The sequence below is a fragment of the Episyrphus balteatus genome, chromosome 1 (genome assembly GCF_945859705.1).
Source record: "Episyrphus balteatus chromosome 1, idEpiBalt1.1, whole genome shotgun sequence".
Classification (NCBI taxonomy): domain Eukaryota; kingdom Metazoa; phylum Arthropoda; class Insecta; order Diptera; family Syrphidae; genus Episyrphus; species Episyrphus balteatus.
In genome coordinates, this window is record NC_079134.1 from 1,647,008 (window position 1) to 1,671,142 (window position 24,135).

General features: G+C 30.1%; 1 protein-coding gene across 4 annotated transcripts; it reads right to left on the reverse strand.

Moving 5' to 3' along the window:
• Positions 1 to 1,251: 1,251 nt before the first annotated feature.
• Positions 1,252 to 24,100, reverse strand: LOC129920283 (dual specificity protein phosphatase 13). 4 transcript variants are annotated; one of them, XM_056001636.1, is made up of 6 exons: positions 23,945 to 24,097; positions 8,927 to 8,950; positions 4,478 to 4,647; positions 4,194 to 4,322; positions 4,004 to 4,101; positions 1,252 to 2,737 (listed from the first exon to the last, which is right to left on the reverse strand). In XM_056001636.1, the coding sequence occupies exons 3-6, from the start codon at positions 4,633 to 4,635 to the stop codon at positions 2,532 to 2,534; spliced, it is 591 nt and encodes a 196-aa protein (XP_055857611.1). In that variant the 5' UTR covers positions 4,636 to 4,647; positions 8,927 to 8,950; positions 23,945 to 24,097; the 3' UTR covers positions 1,252 to 2,531. The 4 variants fall into 4 exon arrangements, with proteins under 4 accessions (XP_055857611.1, XP_055857585.1, XP_055857604.1 ...); XM_056001610.1 differs by lacking the exon at positions 23,945 to 24,097 and adding an exon at positions 19,594 to 20,167; XM_056001629.1 differs by lacking the exon at positions 8,927 to 8,950 and having other exon boundaries at positions 23,945 to 24,100.
• Positions 24,101 to 24,135: the final 35 nt, after the last annotated feature.

Sequence of the window (24,135 nt, forward strand, 5' to 3'; positions counted from 1 at the left end):
AATATCCTGTCAGCTCCCGTTTTTGAAATATTATCGTTAGAAAATGCAAAAAAAAAGTTTTTTTTTTCACTTTTGATGTTATGCCTTTTTGAAGAAATTGTTTTAAATAAAAATCGGTTTCTATAAGAACTTCTTACAAGACCTGTTAAAATCTTTGCACTATCTTTTTTACTGCCCGAGATATCTTAAAATGAAGTAAGTGTTTTTTTTTTATCAAAAAGGAGATGAGAACATGATATCTGTTTGATACATTACAATAAGCCAAAAAACTGACGATATCTGGAACAGTAAAAAAGATATCGAAAAGATTTAAAAAGATCTTGAAAGAAGGAAAATAGTTCTTATAGAAACTATTACAATTTATACTAAAAAAAATGTCTTCACATAAAAGCATAACCTAAAAAGTAGTTTTTTTTACATCTTCTAACGGTAATATTTCAAAAACGGCAGCTGATAGGATATTTCTGACTTCATATTCGAACTCAGCTCAGCGAAAACCTATAGAAAAGTATATCTCAGTCTCGGCACCAAAAACCTTGTAGACCTGTGCTTTCTCGCTGCTTCATAGCTATTGCTTGACCTTATGAATTTCCAGGGCAGTCTGTGGTTGAAATGTTTTCTCTCGCATTTTACCGTTTTTTTTTTAAAGCGTATATAAATACATTTAGTGACTTTTCTTGTTTTTTTCTCTTATAGCTTCGATCTAAATTTTTCAAATTTCTTCTTTTTTCAGTCTGGGACACCCGAATATTTTTTATCTTTTTTTTGATACAAACCAATTAAAACCTTAATTTATATCGTCGATTTCATGTGTGATTTTTCTGTGTTTTTTTTTTTTAAACGGCATTTTCCTTTCCCATAACAATTGTTATTATTAGAAGCAAGTGTATAGAACTTTGCGAAACATTTTCTGACTTTTGCTGAGCTGTTTTTATAGGTTACTTTATGTGTGCATAACGATTTTCCGAAAGGTGGTCGGAAATTGGAGATGGCCGATATTAGTCACCTCTACCCTATTCATTTGGTAAATATCACTGCTCCTTAGGAGAAATCAGAGTAACTGCTATGTTAAGTTCTATTTAAATGTCTCGTTGAGACTTTCTGTTTGAGTTTGATAATACTTGTTTTTTAAGTAATATGGAGAGAAAAAAGCTTTTAGTCCAAAGTGATTTCTTTAAAAAAAACATACCAAAATAATTTGTAATGTGATTATAAAAGTTAATAATTTTTATATTTTTTCAATATTAGGTATTTTGTTTTTTTTTTTTTTTTTTTTTTCATTGCAAGTTACAACCCTCTTAAATATTTAAGGTTTTCTATAACTTATTTTCTAAGTTGTAATTCTAATCAATGTATTTGTTTTTCTTCAATTTTAAAGTGAAAATTTAAGCATTTATTCATATATTTTGTAAACAAAAAAATAAATACAAAAAAAAACTAAAATTGCTACTATCGAAAGTGTTCCCTAAAAGTGGCACATTATGGAGACGCTAAAAACAATTTAGAATAAAAAAAAGTTTATTTCGTTTATTTTTTTTTATAAAAATCAATTAGTTCCACAGTATTTTTTTATGTATTTAATGCAATAAAAAGAGAAAAATAAAAGTAGACAGTTAGGTATTAAAAAATTCTAGGTCAAAGTCTGGGGTGGATTAACAAGCTCATCGATTTTGCACATCCAAATTGGATTTGTGGCTTCTGGTGTATACAAGTGTTTCTACTTTTTATTTTATTTTTTATTGATCCTACACAATATTATGCAAAAAAAGAATAAAACATAATCCAAACTGTGCCATAAAAAAATAATTGTTACAAGTTTACTTATTGATCTAATTTAATGCACAAAATAAAATAAAAAATCACGTTAAAGGTACACTTTTGTATTGCAATTGCACTTTTCTATTGTTTTGTTTTCTTATTAATTTTGTGTTTTATTTTCATTTAACATGTAAATATAATATTATTTCACTTAGAAATTACTTTAATGTTTTTTTTTTTTTTTGGTTTTTAGATTTTGTTTTTGATTTGTGAAAATACAGCATTTGTAATAAGAAACTATTGTTTTTGCATGCAAATTATAAAAACTTAAAAAAAAATTATAGCAGATACTACTTAAAAAAAAATTATTTAGTATTCTTCAGTGTTTTTTTTTTCTATTTTGTATTTTTTTGACTTCAGTTCAAATTCATTTTCTTCATTTTTGTTGTTATAAATATATAAAAAAAAAGCATAAAATCTTTTCTTAACACTGTATGTCAGTTTTTTATTTTTTATTTTTCAATCGCAAAATTAAAAATAAAATCATAATAATTTTTGTTTTTTTTTAATATAATGTTTTGTTTTAATGTATATAGTTTTAATATTTTTTGTTTGTTTTCGTTTCATTAAAAGGTTATTAGATTTATACTTTGGTGGTTGCACATAAACTTTGTTGTTGTTATTATTTTTGCTGTTCTTCTTTTGTTAGTTAGACTGAGAGTCTTTTTTTATACAAAAAATTAAATAAATATTATATATGCTAGACGCCCTTATTAGTAGGGGTATAGACGTTTGCGTTTCAGTTCGTTGTCTAAGTCTGCGATCTGTTGTAGGAAACCATCGTTAGGACGAATGTCTCGTCGCATGCGGACTGTTCGTATCGCTTCGACAGCTGTCATCTTTCGGCAAATCATGAGATATGCCAGTACACAGGTAGCTGAGCGCGACATACCAACCAAACAATGCACCAGGATTTTTCCTAAAAACATATAAAAAGAGATTAGAACTAAGTAGGTAGTGTTAAATATATCTAAATACAAAAAATATCTTCAAAGATAAAAAAACTGACAAAATAAAGTTGAAATGTCGTCTTTTGATAAAGACTTTTAAAAAACTTTAGCATGAAGAAGTATGGACCAAGAAACCGATGCTTTTATTCATTCTCTATAAAAATTAGTTTTCGAATTGTTTGTTCGAATGGAGAGTTTAAAATCTATAGACTTTGCTAGAATGTGACAATTTGTATTTTAAAAAAAGTTGGTATTTCTTTTTTTTTTTAATTAAAATTGTCACATTCAATCTAAGTCTATAGATTTTAATCTATAACATTAAATTTAATCAAAACCTAACCGTTTTCGAGAAAATTGTATTGAAGGTATAAGTTCTAAGTTAGAAATTAAAAAAAAAAAAAAAAACAAAAGAAAAACGAACCTTCGACATCAAAGCGACGGTATTATTTATGAAAACTACTTTTTTGGACTTCTTCATCATAGCAATGTTGGTTTGGATTAAAAATTTGAAACTTTTCTTGACACGAACCAACACTTGCTTTATAACCAATTAAAAATTATTTGGTAATTGGTCCACGAGCAAGAATTATATATGCCAACTATGGTTTAAGTTCTTATATTCAAAACAAATATTACACATTCGCCACAGTGACCGACATTAACATTTTTTACAATATTACACATTATTTATATTACAATAATTAATGTTCTATTTTGATTTCTATTTTTATTTAAAAAATGAACAGAGCTCCCGATGAGGTCTTGCCTTAAGTGTTCATTTTGGGCTTCCATAATCCTCGGCCAGGCAATAAGCGGCTGAGCGACAAAAAAAAAATAAAACAAAAAAATTGAACCCTGAGCAAAGTCGAGCAGGTCATTGCGTGGCTGCATCAACACGGCCAAACATAGTGATTTTAAATACATGGAGTATTAATTTTATAATACTTTCCCCTAGCTTAACAGTTGTGGATGATTTTTCCTTTCGTTTTAAAGCAAATACCTTAGAAATACCTTTCAAATCCGCCACACCACTTACCATGTAAAGGAAAGCATATTTGATTTGTTCTTACTTAATTTTTCTAACCTAAACAAAATTCGTCCAAGTTTTGAATAGTACTTATAATTTTCTATAATCCTCAACTTTCACTATTACATTACATTACATCTAAATAGTTTGTTTTAATATTGCTGTGCTTTTTGTAATTTTGTTTATAATTTAAGATTTTAAAATTTACCTCCACTTGTTATTGCATTGTCAATGAATTTTGATGCCACATAAAAATATCTGGAGATGTCTGTTGTTGGTTGATCCATCATTGGAAATCCCATATATCTGTTTCAATAAAACAATATAACAAAAAAAAAAAAATGAAGAAGAATGTAAATTTTATTTTGATTATCCAAAGTAAAGAAGAAAAGACATACCTAATAGTTGGCATGTCTCTGTAGTAAATATGCCCAGTATCGACCTGTCCGTATCTGCATCCTTCTGCTGTGTTCAAAACATGTGTGATGCCCATAAGTCGGAGGTACACTTTGTTCTTGGCAGCAGCTCTGTTGTTTTATTGTTTTTGTTTTGGTCATCATCATCATCAACAGCATCATCATGAGCATCATCAACACCAAACAACGTCAAATTAGATATGCAAAAGTATTTCAATTTTAAAGTTCATAGTTTACACGAGAGAGGAATGGCATTTCAAACTCACGCGTCACCCACATAAATACCAGGATACACTTCATCACAGTCGACATCATGAATGGCACATTCTGATCTCCGAAGTCCTGGCAATGGCCTGCATGGGGTAACTGAATAGTGTAGCACCCTTTGCAATTGGCGTCCTGTAGTTTGGTCTGATAGTTCCATTCTACTTGGTTGCTATAAGAAGAAGAATTTTTTTTTTTAAAACGATGCAATAATATATAGTATGTCTACATGCATATAGAAATTCATTTTCAATTTATATAAACATATAATTAAAAAGCATTTATTAGAGAATAGTTTAAACAAATTTTGATGCCAAAGAATGTGTCCTGCAATTTTTAAAATGTCAGGCAATTTGTCTGCACTTAATTTTTCTATTTTATTAGTTTGAAAATATCAGCATCATTTAGACCTTGATTTATATTGAGTATGTTTTGAATCAAGGCATGTCTTTAATATATTTTCATTTGGACACAATTTCACAAGTGCTCCATGCACATAATCATCCACCAAAAAAAGTTGTATTCTATAAATTATACGCCATGCTGTCTAGTTGTTATGAATATCATTCCAAGACAATGCAATTATTTGGGAATATAAATGTCTTCCTAAAAAACTGTGGTATCATCCTAAATAATTGCAGATATTTTGATTAATGTACTTGTCAAGTTTTCAAATTACAATAACATATTACACTTTACTTCCTGAATATATCAATTCTCGTCATTCTTTTCTAATAATGCGACTTAAAGGAACGAATGTCAAGAAATACGTAAACAATTTAATGGAAAACCAACAAAACAGAGATAAGATTAGTTAACAAGATGCAAAAGCACAATGTTTGTATTATGCGTAGGTCGATTTCGAAGAAACTGTAGAATATAACAAAATTTTGTAATTTATAAATGAAATTGAGCTCGAAAACAAGTTTGCGATTTGATTTCTTTTAGTAAAATACATTTTTAGAAAAAAAAAAATTAAAATCGTTAGAGTGGTTTTTTTTTTAAATATTTTTAATAAATACATTTTTGAAAAAAATTAAATGTACGAGTACTTTTGCCATTTTGTAGAAATTACTTACAACAACACCTTCAACTAAAATTTAAAAAAATTCAATATGCTGTTTTCAAAAAATTGATTTAAAAAAAAAAATTAAATATGTAAGTAAAATATAAAATTTAAAAATTATATAATTAATGTTAGAACTATTAGAAATTCTTTCATTTAAAAAATTTCGTTGAATTTAAATGAGTTGTTTCGGAGGATTTAAGAAAAAAACGGTTCTATGGCAAATGACGTTAATAGTAATTTTAAATTTGTTCATCCCTGCCTAACAAAATCGTTGGGGCCGTTTTTTAGAAGAACTTTTCCGTTTATTTGTTTAGATTTCCAAATTATCAAGGTTTTTACCAAAAATCATTTTTTTTACAACAAATCAATACTAATGTGAAGCTTATTTTGTTAATATACGACAAAATGGATACTAATTTTCTCAGTAACGGTACACGATAAGAAAAATCTGATAACAGATTTGAAAAGAGCACATTCTTAACTCTATTATTACATATAACCAGTTTAAAAAAGTTCATTTTGGCGTTTTTGACAAAACGATACTCGAATGACGTTATGTGTATGTTGGGTTTAAATAGTAAACGCAAAATCAACTAAATTGAAACCTTTTAAGATATTTCAAACAACCACGCTTCTACGTCAAACAGCCTACCTACAATACAATGTGGTTTTTAAAATATGGTTCCGCGAAATCCTGAAGACATCTGTGTTGACCTTAAACTTAAATATAAATTCCCGCATTTTTATTTCGAAAGTAACAAATTGAAATACCAAAAATAATTCATTGAGTCATTTGTCAAAAGAAATTCAACTTTTTGATAGACAGATGTTCGAGCAAATTTATTATAATATTGCTCATTGGACTAGCTTTTGTATATGTATGTAATTTGCATGTAGGTAGCAGAAAATGAAAAACTTAGTTTCTTGTTTTAAAGTTTCTCTCATACACCGGCTTTTATTAGATCGTTATTACAGTGACATTTTTTCATACCAGAAAAATAGTTTTATTTAAATTAAATAAAAAAAAAACATACATATTTGATGACTTTCATCTTTTTGAAATAACTTTTTTTCTCATATTTTCAAAAAAAAAAAAATAAATAAATAAGAAAAAAAAACTTTTTCTATAAAGAAAAAAAAAACTCTTGTGTGAAAGAAATCGAGAGTGATAGACAAAGAAAAATAAAATTGTGAAAGGTGTTTATTTCCTTGGCATTGCCACAAATATTTTTTCTTATTCATAGTTTTGAATATTTTCCCATAAACACCTGTACAATTCTATTTGATATTATACTTGAATTGAAATTTATATTTAGAACGGCATTGAAAGAAATTTGGCTTCGTTATGATTTTTTTTCACGAATTTAAAGAATTCTTATTTCTAATATAAAAATTTGATTCACAAGACTTCTTGGCAATCACCAAATAATTTAGTTTTAAAATTTGATATTTTGAAGCACATTGAAAGCATACTTTGATTTTTTCGAACCTAATTTCCTGTTTAAAAAGGATATTCCAAAAACTAAAATGTCTTACTCTCAAAATTTCGTAAAGCTCAAAGATGTTTTTTCTACCTGTAAGTGCCTACCTTTATGCAAATATAAATAAGCTCTTTAGAGCTCCAAGTTAAAGACCTTCATTTGTTATGGAAATCGGTGTCAATCCATTGGTTAGAGGGATATCGATTGTAGAAGTGTTGTTTCCTCGAATCATAAATAAACCAGCGAAAGAAACCAGGTCATTTTATTTGCTTAATGTGCAAGTTATAAATGCTCGTATGCGAACCTACATAAATTCTCTTTAACACTTAATTTTACAAACCTAAATTTACATTGCCAATGTCTATAATGTCTAAAGTACTAAAAGTTGCTATGTACTAAAAGCGGAAATAAATACATATATAGTTTAAGTTTGGTATTATGACAAAAAGAGTATTCCTGACACTGTCATTATTTTTCAACCCTTGTAAATGTCGGAAACCTTTCAAGTTAAAGTCGTCGTCGTAGTTCGTTAAAGTTGAGATACTTATAGTTTATTAATATAATACCCAGGTAAAAAATCATTATAAATGTATGTTGCTCCATGTTGTCTGCCTGTACTTTTATATGCGCGATGCATACCTAACCTATACACATTAAAATAGCACTTTTTCATGTGCATTGAAAGACGATGACCCAGGGAAGTGCTTGCATAAATCTATGAAACCTTGACCGCCATAATTTGCCCAGAGATAAAACTAGGTCAAGGGAAAATCTGTTCAATTGAATGTGTGTCAAGGGTTTCCGGGGATAGAACATGGTTTGATGGTGATTCGATGCACAATGCATTTTAGCTGTAAGGGATAGATAGATGCAAAAAACTGTATCTCTCATATGTTCAACGAACTTTTTTTTTGTCTTCGAATAAACTTGCTCTTGTTCGGAGTGTGTAATGATTTTTCATTTGAAAATGTAAGTAGGTGTGCATTTTGGTTTTTCATCTTCTATAGTAGTTCTTCTTCGCACTGGGAAAGTGGGGTTTTGTGTTTAGGGTTTAAACTTTCAAGGCTGTATTGAAACCACCCAACTTTTGTGGAAGTATTTTATGTATTTTTATTTAAATGATGAAATTTTTGAATTTAAGAAATTGAGTAAATTTTACAATTTTTTTTTACAAAAAAAAATAGTACGTATACGCCACCCTCTCATTTTTTTTTTCAAACACATCAAACTGAATATGTATCGCGAATAAAACATGAATTCTGAATATGGATCATAATTCAATATGAGGCTTGTGACTAAGAGTCCTATTATGGAAGAATTCAAGTGGAAACACAATATTTTGAAGATTAAATCTAGAATCGTAATAGTTTTACATTAAGTCTTGATTCAATATGTTACAAACACGCCTCTGTCTTTTGGTTTTATGATTAATTTTGGTATTAATTTTTATATCATTCATGCCATTTTACGTGCCCCATGAAAATTTAAACAATTCAGTTAATGTAAAAAACAATTTCACATGCTCAGTTAACTTCCAATTGGAATTATTACACATTGCTGAGAGATATGTTTATACTTTAATTGCAAATAAAACATGAATACAAAGATGCTGGAATTATTGCTGTACTTTAAAACATGAAAATATAAACAAACCTATTATGAACATTTTTCGCATCAATTCATCTTAATTTGATTGCCTGTGTGTGTGCATTTATAAATAAAAAAAATCCAGAAATAATTTTGAAAAAAAGTCTCAAGCATACAATCTCGTAATGTAGGTACAGAATTTGGAATTTCAAAAAGACTATAAATCAACTAATTGAAAAAATGAGTTTTGAAATGAAAAACAGAAAAAGAAAATCATGCATTCTACATGTCTTTAATTTTGATGCTTAACCAACCTGTATAAGATAATCGAAGAGAAGCTGAAAAATAATAATAAAATTAAAAAATAAAATTAAAACTTTTACTCAATAGTAATTAAATTAAATTAAAAAAAACCACAGAACTACATAATACTAAACGAGTTCTTAAATAAAAATGTATATATGTAAATTGATGTTTTTGTTACTTGTAAAAGTGCAAAAAGATGAAATATTTTCAAAGAAAAGTAAATATATTCTGCTTCCATTTACTATGAATCAAAGTGTTTCAATATTTATTCAAGTGTATTCAAGCTACTACTGGTATTCATCATGAATAAATGAATTTATCAAGTATTCACTATGCATTCAACATTCAAGTTCATTTTTATTTACACGTGTTGTCAATAGTTTATAAAAATTAATTAAATTCAGTCTCTGTTGACTACTGACAGATAAAATAGGCATTGAATAAAGACAACATTATTACTCTCATTAATCTATTTATTCGTATTGCAACAAGAAGAAAATATTGCATAGAAATATGATTGATTGGGAAAAAAAGAACTGAAACACATACATATATGAAAAAGATTTCATGTTTCATGGGTTTCATGTAAATGATAAAAAAGGAATTTATAAATAAGCCATTTTTTTTAAGACACCTTAGGTTGCTCAAATTGCACAGAGCTGATTGCAAGTCGAAAAACCTGTGCTATTTCCATGCTACACAGTCATAACATTTTTCGACTTTTTTCAGTTTTTAGCTGATGGAAAAAGTTTCCAGGCAAAGAAGATAAAATATGTTATAATTTGAGCGTAACTACTTCTCTTGCAGGAGTAATATTTTCAAAGTTACAGCACTGCAAATATTGAGATTTTTAATACTTTTAATAACACAATTTTAAATTTCAAGTGACCTTAACTCCAAAGCGTTTCGCCCAGGTACGGCAATGGTTTCATCAGTTATTGTTTTTATTATTTTTTCTTCGTTACTTTTAATAAGGGTTTGATTTAAATAACTAAAAATGAGATTCTGTGCGATGCTCTAACTCTGAAACTCTTATAGGCTATTGATTATGTCGAAAAAAACAGGGTAATAAGGAACTAAGACGTTCACGGGTTTTTATTGCAGGAATCGTTGAATGGGTTATAAAAGAAGATAAAACCGCGGAGTGCTATTAAATGAGAGAGTGTAAACTGAAGATAGGGGTGCAAAAGCCCCCTTTTTGGTTTTTTCAATATACCTAGTAAACCAAGCAAAATTTTGATATATTGTATATACAACTTTTTGTAGAGAATTAAATTTCCAATTGGAATTATGATTTTTAAAAATTGAAAAAAAAAATTTCCATACCAAAATAGTCGAAACAATCATAAAAAAAATATCAAAAAAATCGATTTTTTGAGTTTTTTTGCTTTTTTAGTTGTACATTTTTTTTGGGTTGAGATAGACATAAACATTGCTCCAAAGAAAAACAGAAGATTAAATTTCCTTCAAAATGCTGTACTCACTAAATTTTTTCATTGAAAATTGACCGAAGTATGGCCATTTTAATCTATATTTTTTTTCGCATTTTTAGTTTTACTCAGTAAAACAGAAACATTTGAGGGCAAAGTATCATTACTTAAGCACCAAGAACTGATAATGAGATTTTGTAGAGGGGTTAAATACAATCATTGTTTACTATGGGAGGGGTAATTTTCTAAAAAAAAAAAATAAAATTAAAAAAAATTATTAAAAAACAACGGCAACACTTACAGCTTTGATTGATACTTTTTTCAAAAGCTAGAATTACAAACTTAATATTAATTTTAAAATGAAGTTATTTTAATCAATTCTTTTTGAAATAAACGAGTGATTCCGATAAAGAAAGTATTTTGTCTATTTTTCAATTTTCTCAAAAAGTAGAAGGCATAGGAACGTTATGATTTTCATGATTTGATAAGAAATCAATTAAGGCAGTTTACTTTGTCGTATTGAAGTCCACAGTCTTTGTGAAAATTGTACTCAATGTGCTTTTTAAACATTCTTTTTACAAGTTTTGACTTTGAAATTCAATTCTCTACAAAAAGTTGTATTTACAATATATCAAAATTTTGCTTGGTTTACGAGGTATATTGAAAAAACCAAAAAGGGGGCTTTTGCACCCCTATCTTCAGTTTCCAACCTCTCATTTAATAGCACTCCGCGGTTTTATCTTCTTTTATAACCCATTGAACGATTCCTGCAATAAAAACCCGTGAACGTCTTGGTTCCTTTCTAAACTACATAATCAATAGCCTATTATAGGGAAATTATGTAATACAAAAAATAAAGATAGGTATATTTTCAATCAGAAAGATCCTAGCGACAAGTCGTTCTCGAGATATTGAGGCTTACGCATTTTTCAAAATGGCGGACGCTCCACAAGACAATCTTCAATGCTGCATTCAAACTTAGCTAACTCACTACTTTTTAAATTTTGACCAAATGACTGAACTAATATTAATCGAGTAAACAGCAATCATTGAGGGATAAGTTTAAAAATACTGTAATGATTTAAGACACAAGTGAAAAGTGTGGTTTCGAAAAAAGTGATGAGCAGTTTCGACTGCGGAAGGCAGCATTTTGTCAAAAGTTTATCCAGTCTAAATTTTGTTGAACGAATTTTTGTATTTTCGGACATGAATATTGTCACACTAAACCCTTTATATAATTTAAGCTGGATTAAAAATAAAGAACCACAGCTGAACATATTAAACTTTAAGGTTTTTCATATAAAGTGTAACCTCCAGCAAAATTAATGCTCTTTGGAAATTGCATTCAGTATTTTCATATATTTGAAAATGGAAGTCCTTTGCAAATCAAACCTTTTGTAGTTAAATAAATGTTTTTTTTTTTTTTAATTTGATGTCACTTAATTTAATTCACATTATTAGGTGTTTTTCTAAACGAGTAATTTAAGTTTCATAAGGATTTATTTCATTTACAAAAGGGTAAACTAAATCTGAAAACCTGTATTAATTCTAATTCCGTATTGTGCTTTCTAATAAAACAAATCTAAGTTTTCTCCTAAATTGTCATTTCATTAAAGCAAACAAAATACAAATGAAGCATTTTAAAATTTTTAAAAAAGATGTACATACTTTTACACACGTGTCGTGTTTTTATTTGATCTCTCAACCACAGGTATTAAAATGTATTCAAAAGCATTCCCAGTTCAACATTCCTTCCTCAATTCAATAAATAACTATACTACATCTGATTGTTTTTTTTTTTTTATATAAGAAATGCGGAAATTAGATATTCTCTATGTGCAATGCATAAATATAGGAATGTTTTCTAATAGAAAAAAAAAAAATAAATAAAAAAAAATGAAATCGGAAACTAATTCTTTTGATGTGACAATTTACATCATTTATTTGCGTATTAATCATGCAATTTAATTGAGATTTACTCAGGCTCCCATCAGATATATAGCTCTGCTTGATGGTTGTAACTATGCCGGTAATGCATTCAATCATTACAAAAATCTAGCATTGGCATCGTATACCTTTTCTATATCGGAGACGACAACAACGACGACTTCATCGACAAAAAAACATGGCAAAATGCAATTGCTATTATACCAACTATACTGCATCAGCTATTGCAGGCGCAGGTATTTGCAATATTCTTAGAATAGATTGATTAATTGCTGTCAGGAACTGTACTTGAATGAGTTTGATTCGATTGATTGGCGTTCTCGTTTTGCAAATTACTCTGATCGATTACTTTTGGTGCCAACTGAATAAACTCAACCAAATAATACTCTTTTATGTCGTTTCAATTCAATTTCAAAAATTGTTAAAAGTGAAATGAAATTCCTTTATATCTCTATTATTGAACTATTTACCCATTAATTCAAGGACATTTTTTCAAAAAGGACAGTGTTGCCAAATACGTAGAAAACTCTTCGAACAGAAAATTGTATTAAAAGTTCCGATATTTCGATATAAGCTTGATATCGAAAAATATTTAAGTACTGGCTGTTTGAGATTTGTTAACTCTCAAAAGTGGTTCTAGAGACCTGTATTGTTTAAAAGAATGTACTAAAGAGCTTCTAGAAGTTAAGTGTTTATTGATAAAAGAACGATAAAAGATAATATTTGATTCGATTGCACTCGTCTAGTCCAATATTCCTCCGAAATAATTCTTCTATTCAAAACTCCCTCGGGGTACCTATATGAAAAACCTTCAAAATGGCAACTCTATATCAGTGATTCAACATCAACAGGTGACACAACATCCATTCCCACATACGAATTAGTACATGTTACTCACCTTTTAGCGATCGATAACAAAAATAATCGAAATCCTAAAAGCGTGTTTTCGTCTGTGTCGCCTAATTTCCACGAATAAAAATAGATTTTTTGCTTCGAAAAAAGAAACTGTCTGGTCGGTTGCCAAAAATACATGATATCAGCGCGTTAACACGATAAAATTGCTTCTTCTCTGTGGAATGTGGAAATCTTACTCATTTCTGACAGAAGATTGGTTCACAAATAAACACATGTGGAGTAGAATTTTGTTTTTTCCTTTATTTTTGTTGTTGAAGTGCTCACACGCATATTTCTTTCCGACAAAAATATGAAATAATTGAAAAAAATTATTATTTTTGAGGAAAAAATTTGAAAACAAAAATTTGATTCTGACCCTGACCGAATGAGTCAGTTTTTTTTTTTGGCTAAAAGTAGAATGGCGTCCGGTCGGTGCTCTTGGCCGATTGCCCCACAGCAATTCCCATCGAGATTGTATCTTAAAAATTATTATTATTGAAATACTTAACATATTTGTTTGTTGTTTAAGATTAATCGTGTGTATGAATGAATTGTGATGAATGCTGCATGTAAAATGCATATGTGACATCATTATAAACACTATTGGCAATCAAGACTATTATGGGGTTAAGTGGCAGAAATAATTGAAAACTGCAAGCTTAGGCGAATCACGATAGCTGATAAATAATGACATGATGATGGAAATCTTCTATAGTTTTCCTTCATTATAACGTTGACATATTACACAAAAATAAACATACAAACAAACACCCAAAGGATATGGGTAATGTACTAGAGTGAGTTTGTTTATTGCATGTTTATGAATGATTTGTATACTAACAGTCTTTGATGATGATGACTACAGGACGAGTATAGGGACGTTCTTTGTCATCGTCTCCGTTTGTAATATGTGCATTAATAACAATTTTTTTTGAAACTGTTTGGGTGCTAGTGCTTAACAACTCTGAAGTCAGTCAATCGATTTGAAATTGATTTGATTTCATGCAAAATGCAACTGCATTCTTAATGGAGTTTATAGGTATTGTTGTTTATTTCTTTGTTTTCAGGTCATGATACTTGACATCGAAGTATTTATCGAATAATATTGAAGTTTCGTGTCAGCATTGGACAAAATGGGTACCTCTCTACCTATTGCATGAAATGCTACTTGAATATGAAATTGCAATCTTGAGGAACAATGTTTCTATAGAAGCACATAACAAAAGTGCAGAAATAACAACTGGATGCTAATAAGAAAATCTTAGTTTTTAAGCTTGAGGAAAGTGAAGGCAAATTATGCCGACTGTTCTAATAATGAGTTTTGTAAGTGGAAAGTGATTTGTTTGTTAACATGGTTGTGCTAAATATGGCTATTTGGTATTTATTTGTTTTTAAGAAATAAGAATGAAATATCTTCTATTTCTGCAGTTAAAATGAAAATAAAACTGTCATTATTTAACTGGCAGCATCCTTCGGTCGTTGGTTCCAGTTTATTGGGTGTATTCTATTTTTAACCGATTTCAAAGAGCCAGGAGGTTCTCCATTCCGTTTTTGTTTTCGACAGGGTGAACCGGTTTTGATGATTCTTATTTTATTTGAAAGCTGGTGTTTCCTGTGTGGTCCAATTTCATTGAAGTCGTGTTTTTGTTAAAATTATATTAAAATTTAATAAGTCAAATATCGTTATTAATTGTTTGGTTAATTTATTATAAACTGCTAAATAAGGTAATTTTTTATTGAAAAAGGAGTTCCTCCTGGTGCAATGGTGTATGCTCGTATCTCAGCCTTTCCCATCTTATAAAAACATTTTTTTTTTCAGGGATACTGCCTCTTGGAAGGAATTGACAAAGCCTCCTCGAGTATCATTGTCTTAAAAATGTGCACGGACCTTTCCATTCCAACAAATTAGAACAAGTACGCAAGAATGGAATTTGTAAATCACTATACCTTGCTCCTTCATGGAGTGTGTTGTAAAAAATAATTACTATTATATCATTGTTACTAAAAATAAATTGTCCAAATTATTGTCAGTAATGTTAAACATTTAACAAGTACCAAATAGAGTTAAAAAAGATGAATTATTTAAAAAGACTTTTCTTCTGCACAAAAAGCCAAAAGTAAATGAACATCTACGGTACATCTCAGTTTTCCAGGTCATAAACCAGCATAAGATAGGTACTCTGCAAGTCCAGATTTGAACCTTTGTGTTACAGCTTATGGCGTTTTAAAAAAATCTAACCGAAGCACTCACTGGAAAATTTAGCGGTAAATAAAAAGTTAAAAAATCAGTTGGGCCACTAAAAGATGACAGACTTAAGGATTGAACTTATTGACGGAAAGCCAAGTATGACAGCAAATTATTTCTTGTGTCTTGCATTATCTTCCTTATTTTCTTTTTAAATTTACCTGGTAATTTTTTCTTCTATAAACAAAACCCTTCATCAAATATATTGGAATACTTCAACACCACAAAACAAGACTTTACAAGCATTATATTGAGCAATAAAATTAACTTTCACTCCGCAAAACAAAATTTGCTATACAATTCCTTGCCTTAAAAAAAAGGCAAAACACTCTAGGGAAATTTATTTCACCACAAAAAGTCTACCTTAATGTCATCAAATAATGTTTGATATTAAATCTTTCAAACCAAAAATACTTCAATATGGGAGGTTAAAGACTATAAGTCGGTCTAAAAATAAACTGGTAGCAATGAAAAATTACTTTCTTTTTTTTAATTTAATTTTATCGCATATATTTGATACTATGAAAATGTCGTTAAAAAAGGTTCTTTTACGATTGCCTCATGAAGAAATATAATATTGAAGCCTCTCCTTTTTACGATTGCTTTACAAAGATATAGGGCTCCTCCTTTACTACCTCAATAAATCAAATATTGATGCGCTTTTACAATAAATACAAATTATTGTTTCCTTAAATAAACATTCTGAAGTTGAACATGCTATTTGAAAAAAGTGTTCGTATAATTAAGTTTAATGGAATAAATTTAAACAATATTAATTTAATGAAATATTTATAAAAATGAATTAAGTAGCTTTCCTAAAACACGAAAGAATACATTATTTTCTTTGAAAGCTTGCTTGCATGCTACATAAACTATTTACGAGTAATTAATAAATTGTGTATAATAGAAAAATATAGTAAAATAATTATTGTGGTGACCATTTGTTTTGTATTTTTGAGAATTTTTCTAAACTAAGAAATCTGTATATGTCATTCATATTCTGTTTCAGGTGTTACCAAGAAAGACTTTCTGTAAAATTTTACCGATTTCCTGTATTAAAAGTATTAAAAGAATTAGCAACTTTTGCGTAATATTGACCTAAATTGATATGACGTCATTGAATTGTGTTATAATTCTATCTCTGAGTTTAAGGAAAGCAAGCAGATAGCATTAGGGTCTCAACTCAACTCAAAAATTACGTCTGCAATTTGACAGAGCTTAGATCGAATTTTATTGCCAAAAAAGAGGTTTAAAATCAACTAAACAAAAAGGGTTTGCAAACAATCAAGCGTTCCGCTCTTCATTTCCTCATCAGAATGAACAATTATTACTTAAATATTCGTATCCCATGGCTTAGTGTGTTTATGGCCAAGGAAGATAAAAACTGAGACTACTGATAGTTTTACTCATTCTGTTTTGGTCAGGAACATGCAGGAGGTTATTTGTGAGATATTGTGTTTAATGGCTGATACTGAATATTTTTCCTTGTCCAGTAGTCGTCCGCGTAACTCAGTTACACTGACTTCCTCTGTAATTAGTTCCAATTCCTATTCAGCAACCCAGGTCCCAAGTTCATCTTTCAGGGGTCTACCTTTTGCTTGAAAAGGTACTTGTGAATGTCGCTCACTTTTTATTTTCTTGACCCTATCCTTATTTCTGAGATAGACACTAAATTGTATCCATCATCAAAGCCAGCAGGTGTCTACGTAAACAGGATTGAGCTTCAGTTCCAATTCAGATTCCCAGTAACTGAAGTACATTCGTTCAGCGGAAAACCCGATGTACAAGTCTCTTACTCGAAAGGTTTTCTGTGAATATCATTCATTTGTGTATTTATTGCTTGATATTAAGACCTTTGAGATTGATTAAAGTTATTGGTCCAATTATTGCTAGCAATGGCATGTTTAAACGAATGTTAACCATCGACCAAGGTAGCAGTCCTCTGAGTTACAATCTAGTGACTTAAGCTACGGCACCCATTCAGCAAATTCCAAGGCAAAGATATTCCTCGATGAAAAAGAAATCTTTAACCGACAAAATCGGCCTTATCACGTATTCCATCATATCGGATAATTTCAACGATTCCCGAATAAAATAATCACGAAATCCGGTTGTGTTGACGATTTGTTTGAAATTTTCGACTACGGACGGATTCCGTGATTATTTTTTCGGGAATCTTAGCAAATTTCTGATACGAATGGAATTCATAATAACGCCGAATAAGATGCTGTAATGTCTCTATAGCATTAAAGTTGTCCTACGCCAATGACAAACGACAGCGTTTTTTTATGAACAAAACTTCAAACTGGAACGCCAATATTCAGATGTGAAGCTATTTTTGATAGAAATCTACCTCGAATTCACTAGGAAACCCTCTAACCAAGAGATCCTTAAAGTGAAAGTTATAAAGAGCAGCCTGGGAGTAAATATGAAAACCAACCTTGTGGACTCTCTTGGACATTTATTTGGAGAGAAATTTAGACGGCACTTTTTAAAAGAAAATGAAGTTGTGCCTTTAGAATTGTCCGCTTAAAAGGTTCCGTAACAAAATAAAATAAAAAAAAAACTGATTAGACACGCTAAGCAAAACAAGGAATTATCTTGAGTCCCTACTGACTATGGAGTGCTACTTCTTTTATTTGGATGCAATTTTGTTCTAAAATTAGAATTTTGGTTTCCCTTGAATAGCACCAGATTTTCCCACCTGTCAGTGTAAATTAGGTAGTAATACGGTCACCTCAGAAATAACTCATCGGTTGTTTGTATAGTGCCTTACCACACCAGCTGCATCATGTAGTAAACAAATAGTTCAGCAACGATGAAAGTAGCGTGTGCTATTATTTTTCGCTATTCTTAGAAATTCTCATCCAATTTAACATATTGTGTGTAGGGTAGGGTTATACATTTAAAAAGCCTTTCGCATTAGTCACACACAACTCCCAGAAAGAGATCTATATCGCTTTTGATATTTGAAGAGTGTTGTTTTTTTCTTCTTCAACAACATTCTGATTCTACTAAGTACGTGTTCAAGAATAAAGAAAAGTCAATTTAAATAAAGAAATGAAGAGGAAACCCTCACGATTGTCTCTTCTTAGGGGAAGGTCCTTGATTTTATTGCTAAAACAACCATATTAACTATCTGACGACACAAAGACGATTATCTACACACCTACCCTAACTGCCGCAGAAATATCCTGGTGGTTCGATAGATTTCTTCACAACATGCGTGAGACATTCTTTGCGAATAAAAGCATTCTCCTTATAGCCGGATGTTTGTCGTGTAACCCTCAAACAATATAGTTGATTACCTACCCTATTAACCATCAACCCAAGCCCAAACCACCCACCGCACCGCCATTGCCACCATTACCACCACCACTGGTTACACTCATTTGGCAGGCTTTCTCAAGCTGAAAAAAATATAAATCAAGAACAGAAAAAAAAACGAAACGAAACAGAGTGGTTGTTATATAACTAAAACTATATAGCATGGAACAATGGAAATATGATGGAACGAGGAAGCGAGAGGGGCTTTGGGGACTATGTGAAAGATTATAGATACGAACAATAGAAAAGAATTCCAAGTAGACATCCTCAAGACCTTGGCAATGCCTCGTTACACACAACAAAGTGCATGCGATCTTGAAAATATTCCAAATGGAAATTAGTTGGCCTCCAAAAAGGATGAGAGGAGCACAGCAGCATGAAGTATGAAATAAATAAATAATTACATTCTACCACCCCTCTTGCCCTACCCTCACAAATCCCCCTTTTTCCATCTACACTTTTTCATGTTGCTCTTGTACAAAAAAAAAACTGTATTCTATATGTTTTGATAGTTTTGGCTTCCTGGCAAAATTGATTGTGCTGCCAAAAACTAGGTTATGGGGGCACTTGTTCAAGGTGGAGCAGCACAACTTTGAATACGAAGAAAACCCTCTTCTAATCTATTGCTGTTGCACTTTTGTGATTCCCTCTTTTTTCTAAAAGGGTTAGGTATCAATTTATCCCACATAATGGCGCGAAAGACAAAAAATGACAATGAATTTCTGAAATAAACTTGACAACTTCAAGACTGGCACGACAACAAATTCATCCAAACAAAGAAAAAAAAAAATGTCCTTTTTTAAAAATTTTTTTCAAACCCATCATAACATACCGCGTATCTCCATGACATTTTAGAATTGGGTATTTTTGTCCTGTCTCTGTGTGATGGTGGGGGTAGTTAAAAAAAAGTGTTTTACTTCACCGCAAAACACTGTAACGAACTAAAATTTGTTATAACGTCGTCGGTCGTCCTTGCGATATGCACAGGACTTTTTTTTTTCAAAATATAAATTTGCACTATGATGTCCTGTATCCTTAAAATAATAGTACAGCACTTTGGCAAAAAAAATAACAAAAAAAATATTAAGTTTCTGTACTAAAATAAATTAAAAAGACGCAAATATAGAAAATCGAAAAATAACTGCGAAACAACCAATCGGATGCGACAACGACAACAACAATACAAACGACAAAAACGGCGATGAAGACCGTTTTCAACCCCGCAACGTTCTTAATTCAACTAAAGTAGGGGCTGTCGATAAATTCCGTGGAGAACCGATTAAATATTATATGAAGAGAGCTTTCGACTATATTTCGATTTTTTTGGGCTTCGTTTTGTGTTTGTGTATCGGTCTATCGGACAACAACTGACAACAACGAAGAAGACGATGACGACGACGACGCCGTACGTTACCTATAGATACGTAGGTGGCCAATCTAAAACTATATTCTAACAAAAAAAGCCCCAATTGTAGTGTCTGTAGGTGAATCAGGGATGAAAAGGTGAGTACTATTAAAGTACGACATTTCATTAAAGTATTCAAGAACACTTAGTGGGTGTACCTATCCATTATGGTTTTCGGACAGCAAATTCTTTCTTTTTGGCAGCTGTCAAATTTAGATGTCACTCCATATACTTTTTTGTTTAGTTAAATTTGTATGCCATTCTAAGATGAGCAAGATTTAAATAGGAATTTACATGCTTTTGCCAACCAATATCAATTTAAAATTTTTAAAAAAATCAAATTAACATTTCTTAAATATCAGCAAAAAATGCTCATAAAATGTGTTTTATGATAGTTAAAATATCAAAACAAAATTTTAATTATCTGGATTTTTTTAGCTTTACAACAAAAGTAGGATTTTGTTTTGTTATTGTTTCGCAAATAAATTCATGATCTGGATCACGAGGAAAATAAAACACAGCTAATATTTTCAATTTTTCATATTAATTTCTCGTTCCAAATTATTGAAAAATATTTAAAAAAAAAAAAAACTCTTAATTTGTACTAATTTAAAGGCGCTTTGTGTTTTTTCGAAGTAAAATGTATGATTTACTCTGCTACCAAATGCATTCAAAAAATTTTACTCAGCTGCATCAGTTTTAAAGAAAATATTACTGTTTTTCCATATTATTTAAGTTTTTGTACTCTGAATGGTTCTGAAAGGGTACAAAACTAAAATAATATGGAAAAAAATACCTAATAAAAAAGTCGGATTTTTTAAGAAAATAAATTTTATCTCGGTTATTTATGACTTTTGTCACTGAAAAATGTTAATTTGATAGCTGTTATTATCTAATTTTTTTTTCGGTGATACTTAATTTACACCTTACAGAATTTTTTAAAATCATTTAAAACATAAATCTATCTCCAATAAAACAGATGTAACAGTTTCGATGTATTACGAGTAACTCGAAAACGATTTTGATTCAATTTGGTTCACGTGATGTTAAAGTGATTCTAAGAAAATTGCGTTTTTAGTTTTCTCAAAATAATCAAATATCGCTGCCACTTTTATCAAAAACGACATATTTTTCTTGTTATTCCTTTGTATCTTTTAAATTTTTTTTTCGAATTATAACATTTTTGTCGAAAACGATATACGCAATGGGCTAAGCTACTTTAAATAAACTGCAACTTTAGGTTCTTCTCAAAACATGAGGAAAGTGTAATTATGGCGTTGCCGTTTCTTATGACAATTGGCATTTCTCGTTTGAGGCCTATTTTATTCAAACGTTACAGATCGACGTTTCTTATTATTTTAAATGATTCTGTGTATTCAAATAAAAAAATTGTAAACAAAGGAGAATGGGCATTTTGGACGTTGAGCGGCCATCAATAAAATTGGTATCAAATGAAAAAATTATAGCCCAGGAAAAACTTTTACTATGGACGTTTCGCTGTATTGCGTTTAGAATGCAAGATAATGCAGTATTAGTATTGTTAATGCATTGTTCAATGTATGAAGGAAAAACTGATTTATATTTTTATATGGAATATAAAATATGATGCTCTGTCATTTTCCCTGAGCATGAAGACATTAATCTTGAAAATCCGACCAATAGAACTCATAATATAAGATTTTTAAGACAACCATTTCAGGTTCGAAAGTTTTCAAACAATTCAAAGTAACAAAAAATTGAACAACAAAACTCTAAAAATAGGCTTGAATTTGTTGTTTTAAAATGCTTATAGTTTGGGTTCTAGTGGTTGGATATTCAAGATAAAGGTCTTCAGACTCAGGCAAAATGACAGAAAATAATATTTTGCACTTAAAATACACAATTGAGTTATAACATTGAGACATATATAAAGTGTTAAATGCAAAAATGCATTTTATCCGTTATTGAAATACGTCACAGGGATAAAACTTCTGCACAATATATGTAAACCTTAATTACATCAAAAAATAACAAATTCATTCCTGGCCGCGTAACGTCCACGTTTCATACAAACTTGCCCATTCTCCTTTATATTACACTTTGCTTGGTTTTTGTTTTATTAAGTCTAGAAGATAGAAACAGTATTACTAGTCTTTTACAAACATTCAGTTAATTTTGTTTGACTCAAAAAATTGAAAGTTAAATTATATCCAAGATAAAAAAAAAATTTGGCTTTATTTTACTTTGAATTATTTTTTTTTGTAGTGATTTTACTTTCGGTTTTTCAATTATTATTTTTTTATTATAATTTTATTAAATATAATTTTATTAAATATTTATGAAATATAGAAAAGAGAAACCTCTCCTTAACTTTACTGGGCTGTTATGTAAAATGCAGAACCATAAGTTCCGGAGCAAAAGGGGAAATATTGACGAAAGTAAGGTTTCCTAAATGTCACTAAAAACAATTATTTATTGAAATAAGCCAACTACATTATCCATTCCGTTTTCATTTAAATTCAGTCATTCTTCTTAACTTTTTTTGGAATAAATTGAACCGAAAAATAGTTCATCTAATAAGGCTTTCTTTGATCAAAAAATATTCCCGAAATCATGGTAAGCGTATGGTTGCGCATACGCCCGAGTGTCTCATTTCAAGTTCATTCATAGCAAATATGAGGTTTTTTTTCGAGATACTTCAGTAAAAGAACGACAAAACTAGTTATTTTGAATAGTATTTTATAACATGATCAAATTCAATTTTATTCAATAGCAAATCAATAATTTCAACAGGGTTTGTCAAAGATTAAATGTTTTTAAGAAGATCAAAAAGCAAAACAATTTTTTCACCATGCAAAAAATCAACAGCAAAAATCGGTTTTTCCTATTTTCTATTGATAGTCACTACAACCAAGGTGAAGTTTTTGAAAACTCCTAAAAAACATCTCCAACAAGTAATCACGGTTTATATTATTTGTGTCTTTTTAATTATGTAAATGGCCAAAAATAGTACATCATTAAACAAATAACAAAATATGACGGAACAGGTGAGTAGATTTTTCATATTGTTTGTTACCACTCTCAAGTAGGTTTGCCTACACCAAGAAGTACTACCACTGTACGAGAGCATCTTTCACTACAATTCGATGAAAAATCAGCAAAGTTGATTTTCATCACTGATGTGGAACCTATTAAAGAGGTAAAGCTTTTGCTCTGTTGTGGTGTGTAAGCTTAATTTTAACCATCCAAGCATGAACCACAACACTATTGTACCTTTTATTCGTATTCTTCGGTGAGATGAATGAAAACACAGATTACCACCAATTTGTGAGGTAGATGTAGCTATTTTTATCAGTCATCGCAATGTACGGGTATACGTCACTCGTTATGTTAGTGTGTTGATGTAAGTTGTGTTTGTGTATGCATCTCAAGGTCAAACTGACCCATCTTTGTATCTGAGCGTTGGGTGTGGGTGAAGGTGAGGGTGGATGGATAGGTTAGGTTTTATAGTGGAAGTGGGGGTAGTTTTTATATGCGGTTGTGATGCTCAATTCACAGAAGGGTGAACGAGGGGGTGTTTCTTGCTTCACATTTATCAAAGTAAACTAAAAAAAAAATAAACTTCTGAAGTACGTCACAGCACTTGAGAGGGTTCAAGGAAGAAAGATTAGCTCAAAGATGCTGGTTCTTAATTTTTCACACTATGATTCATCGAATTGAAAATCACTAAACTTGGCGTCAGTCAGTTGAGTTCTAAAACATCTTTGAATTATTTTTTTTTTCTTCTAATTAATCTCACCTTGTTTGGTAGTTTCGAGGTCTCTCAGCTAGTCTTGTGTTGACATAAGTGCATCAAAACAAATTACTCAAGTTATGATTCACTTAGCGGCACTTTTTGAAATTTAATTGATGTTTTTTATTCTACTATTATTTTTTTTTTCTTATGAAGATGCAACAGAAATGACTTTGGGATGGAATTGAATGGAAAGA

Excerpts from the sequence above, each read along its gene's own strand:
- LOC129920283 (XM_056001610.1), bottom strand. Across the intron at positions 4,648-8,926 it reads TCTTCGATTATCTTATACAG|CAACCAAGTAGAATGGAACT; the intron begins GTTGGTTAAGCA and ends TTCTTCTTATAG. Across the intron at positions 2,738-4,003 it reads CAATGCAATAACAAGTGGAG|GAAAAATCCTGGTGCATTGT; the intron begins GTAAATTTTAAA and ends ATATGTTTTTAG.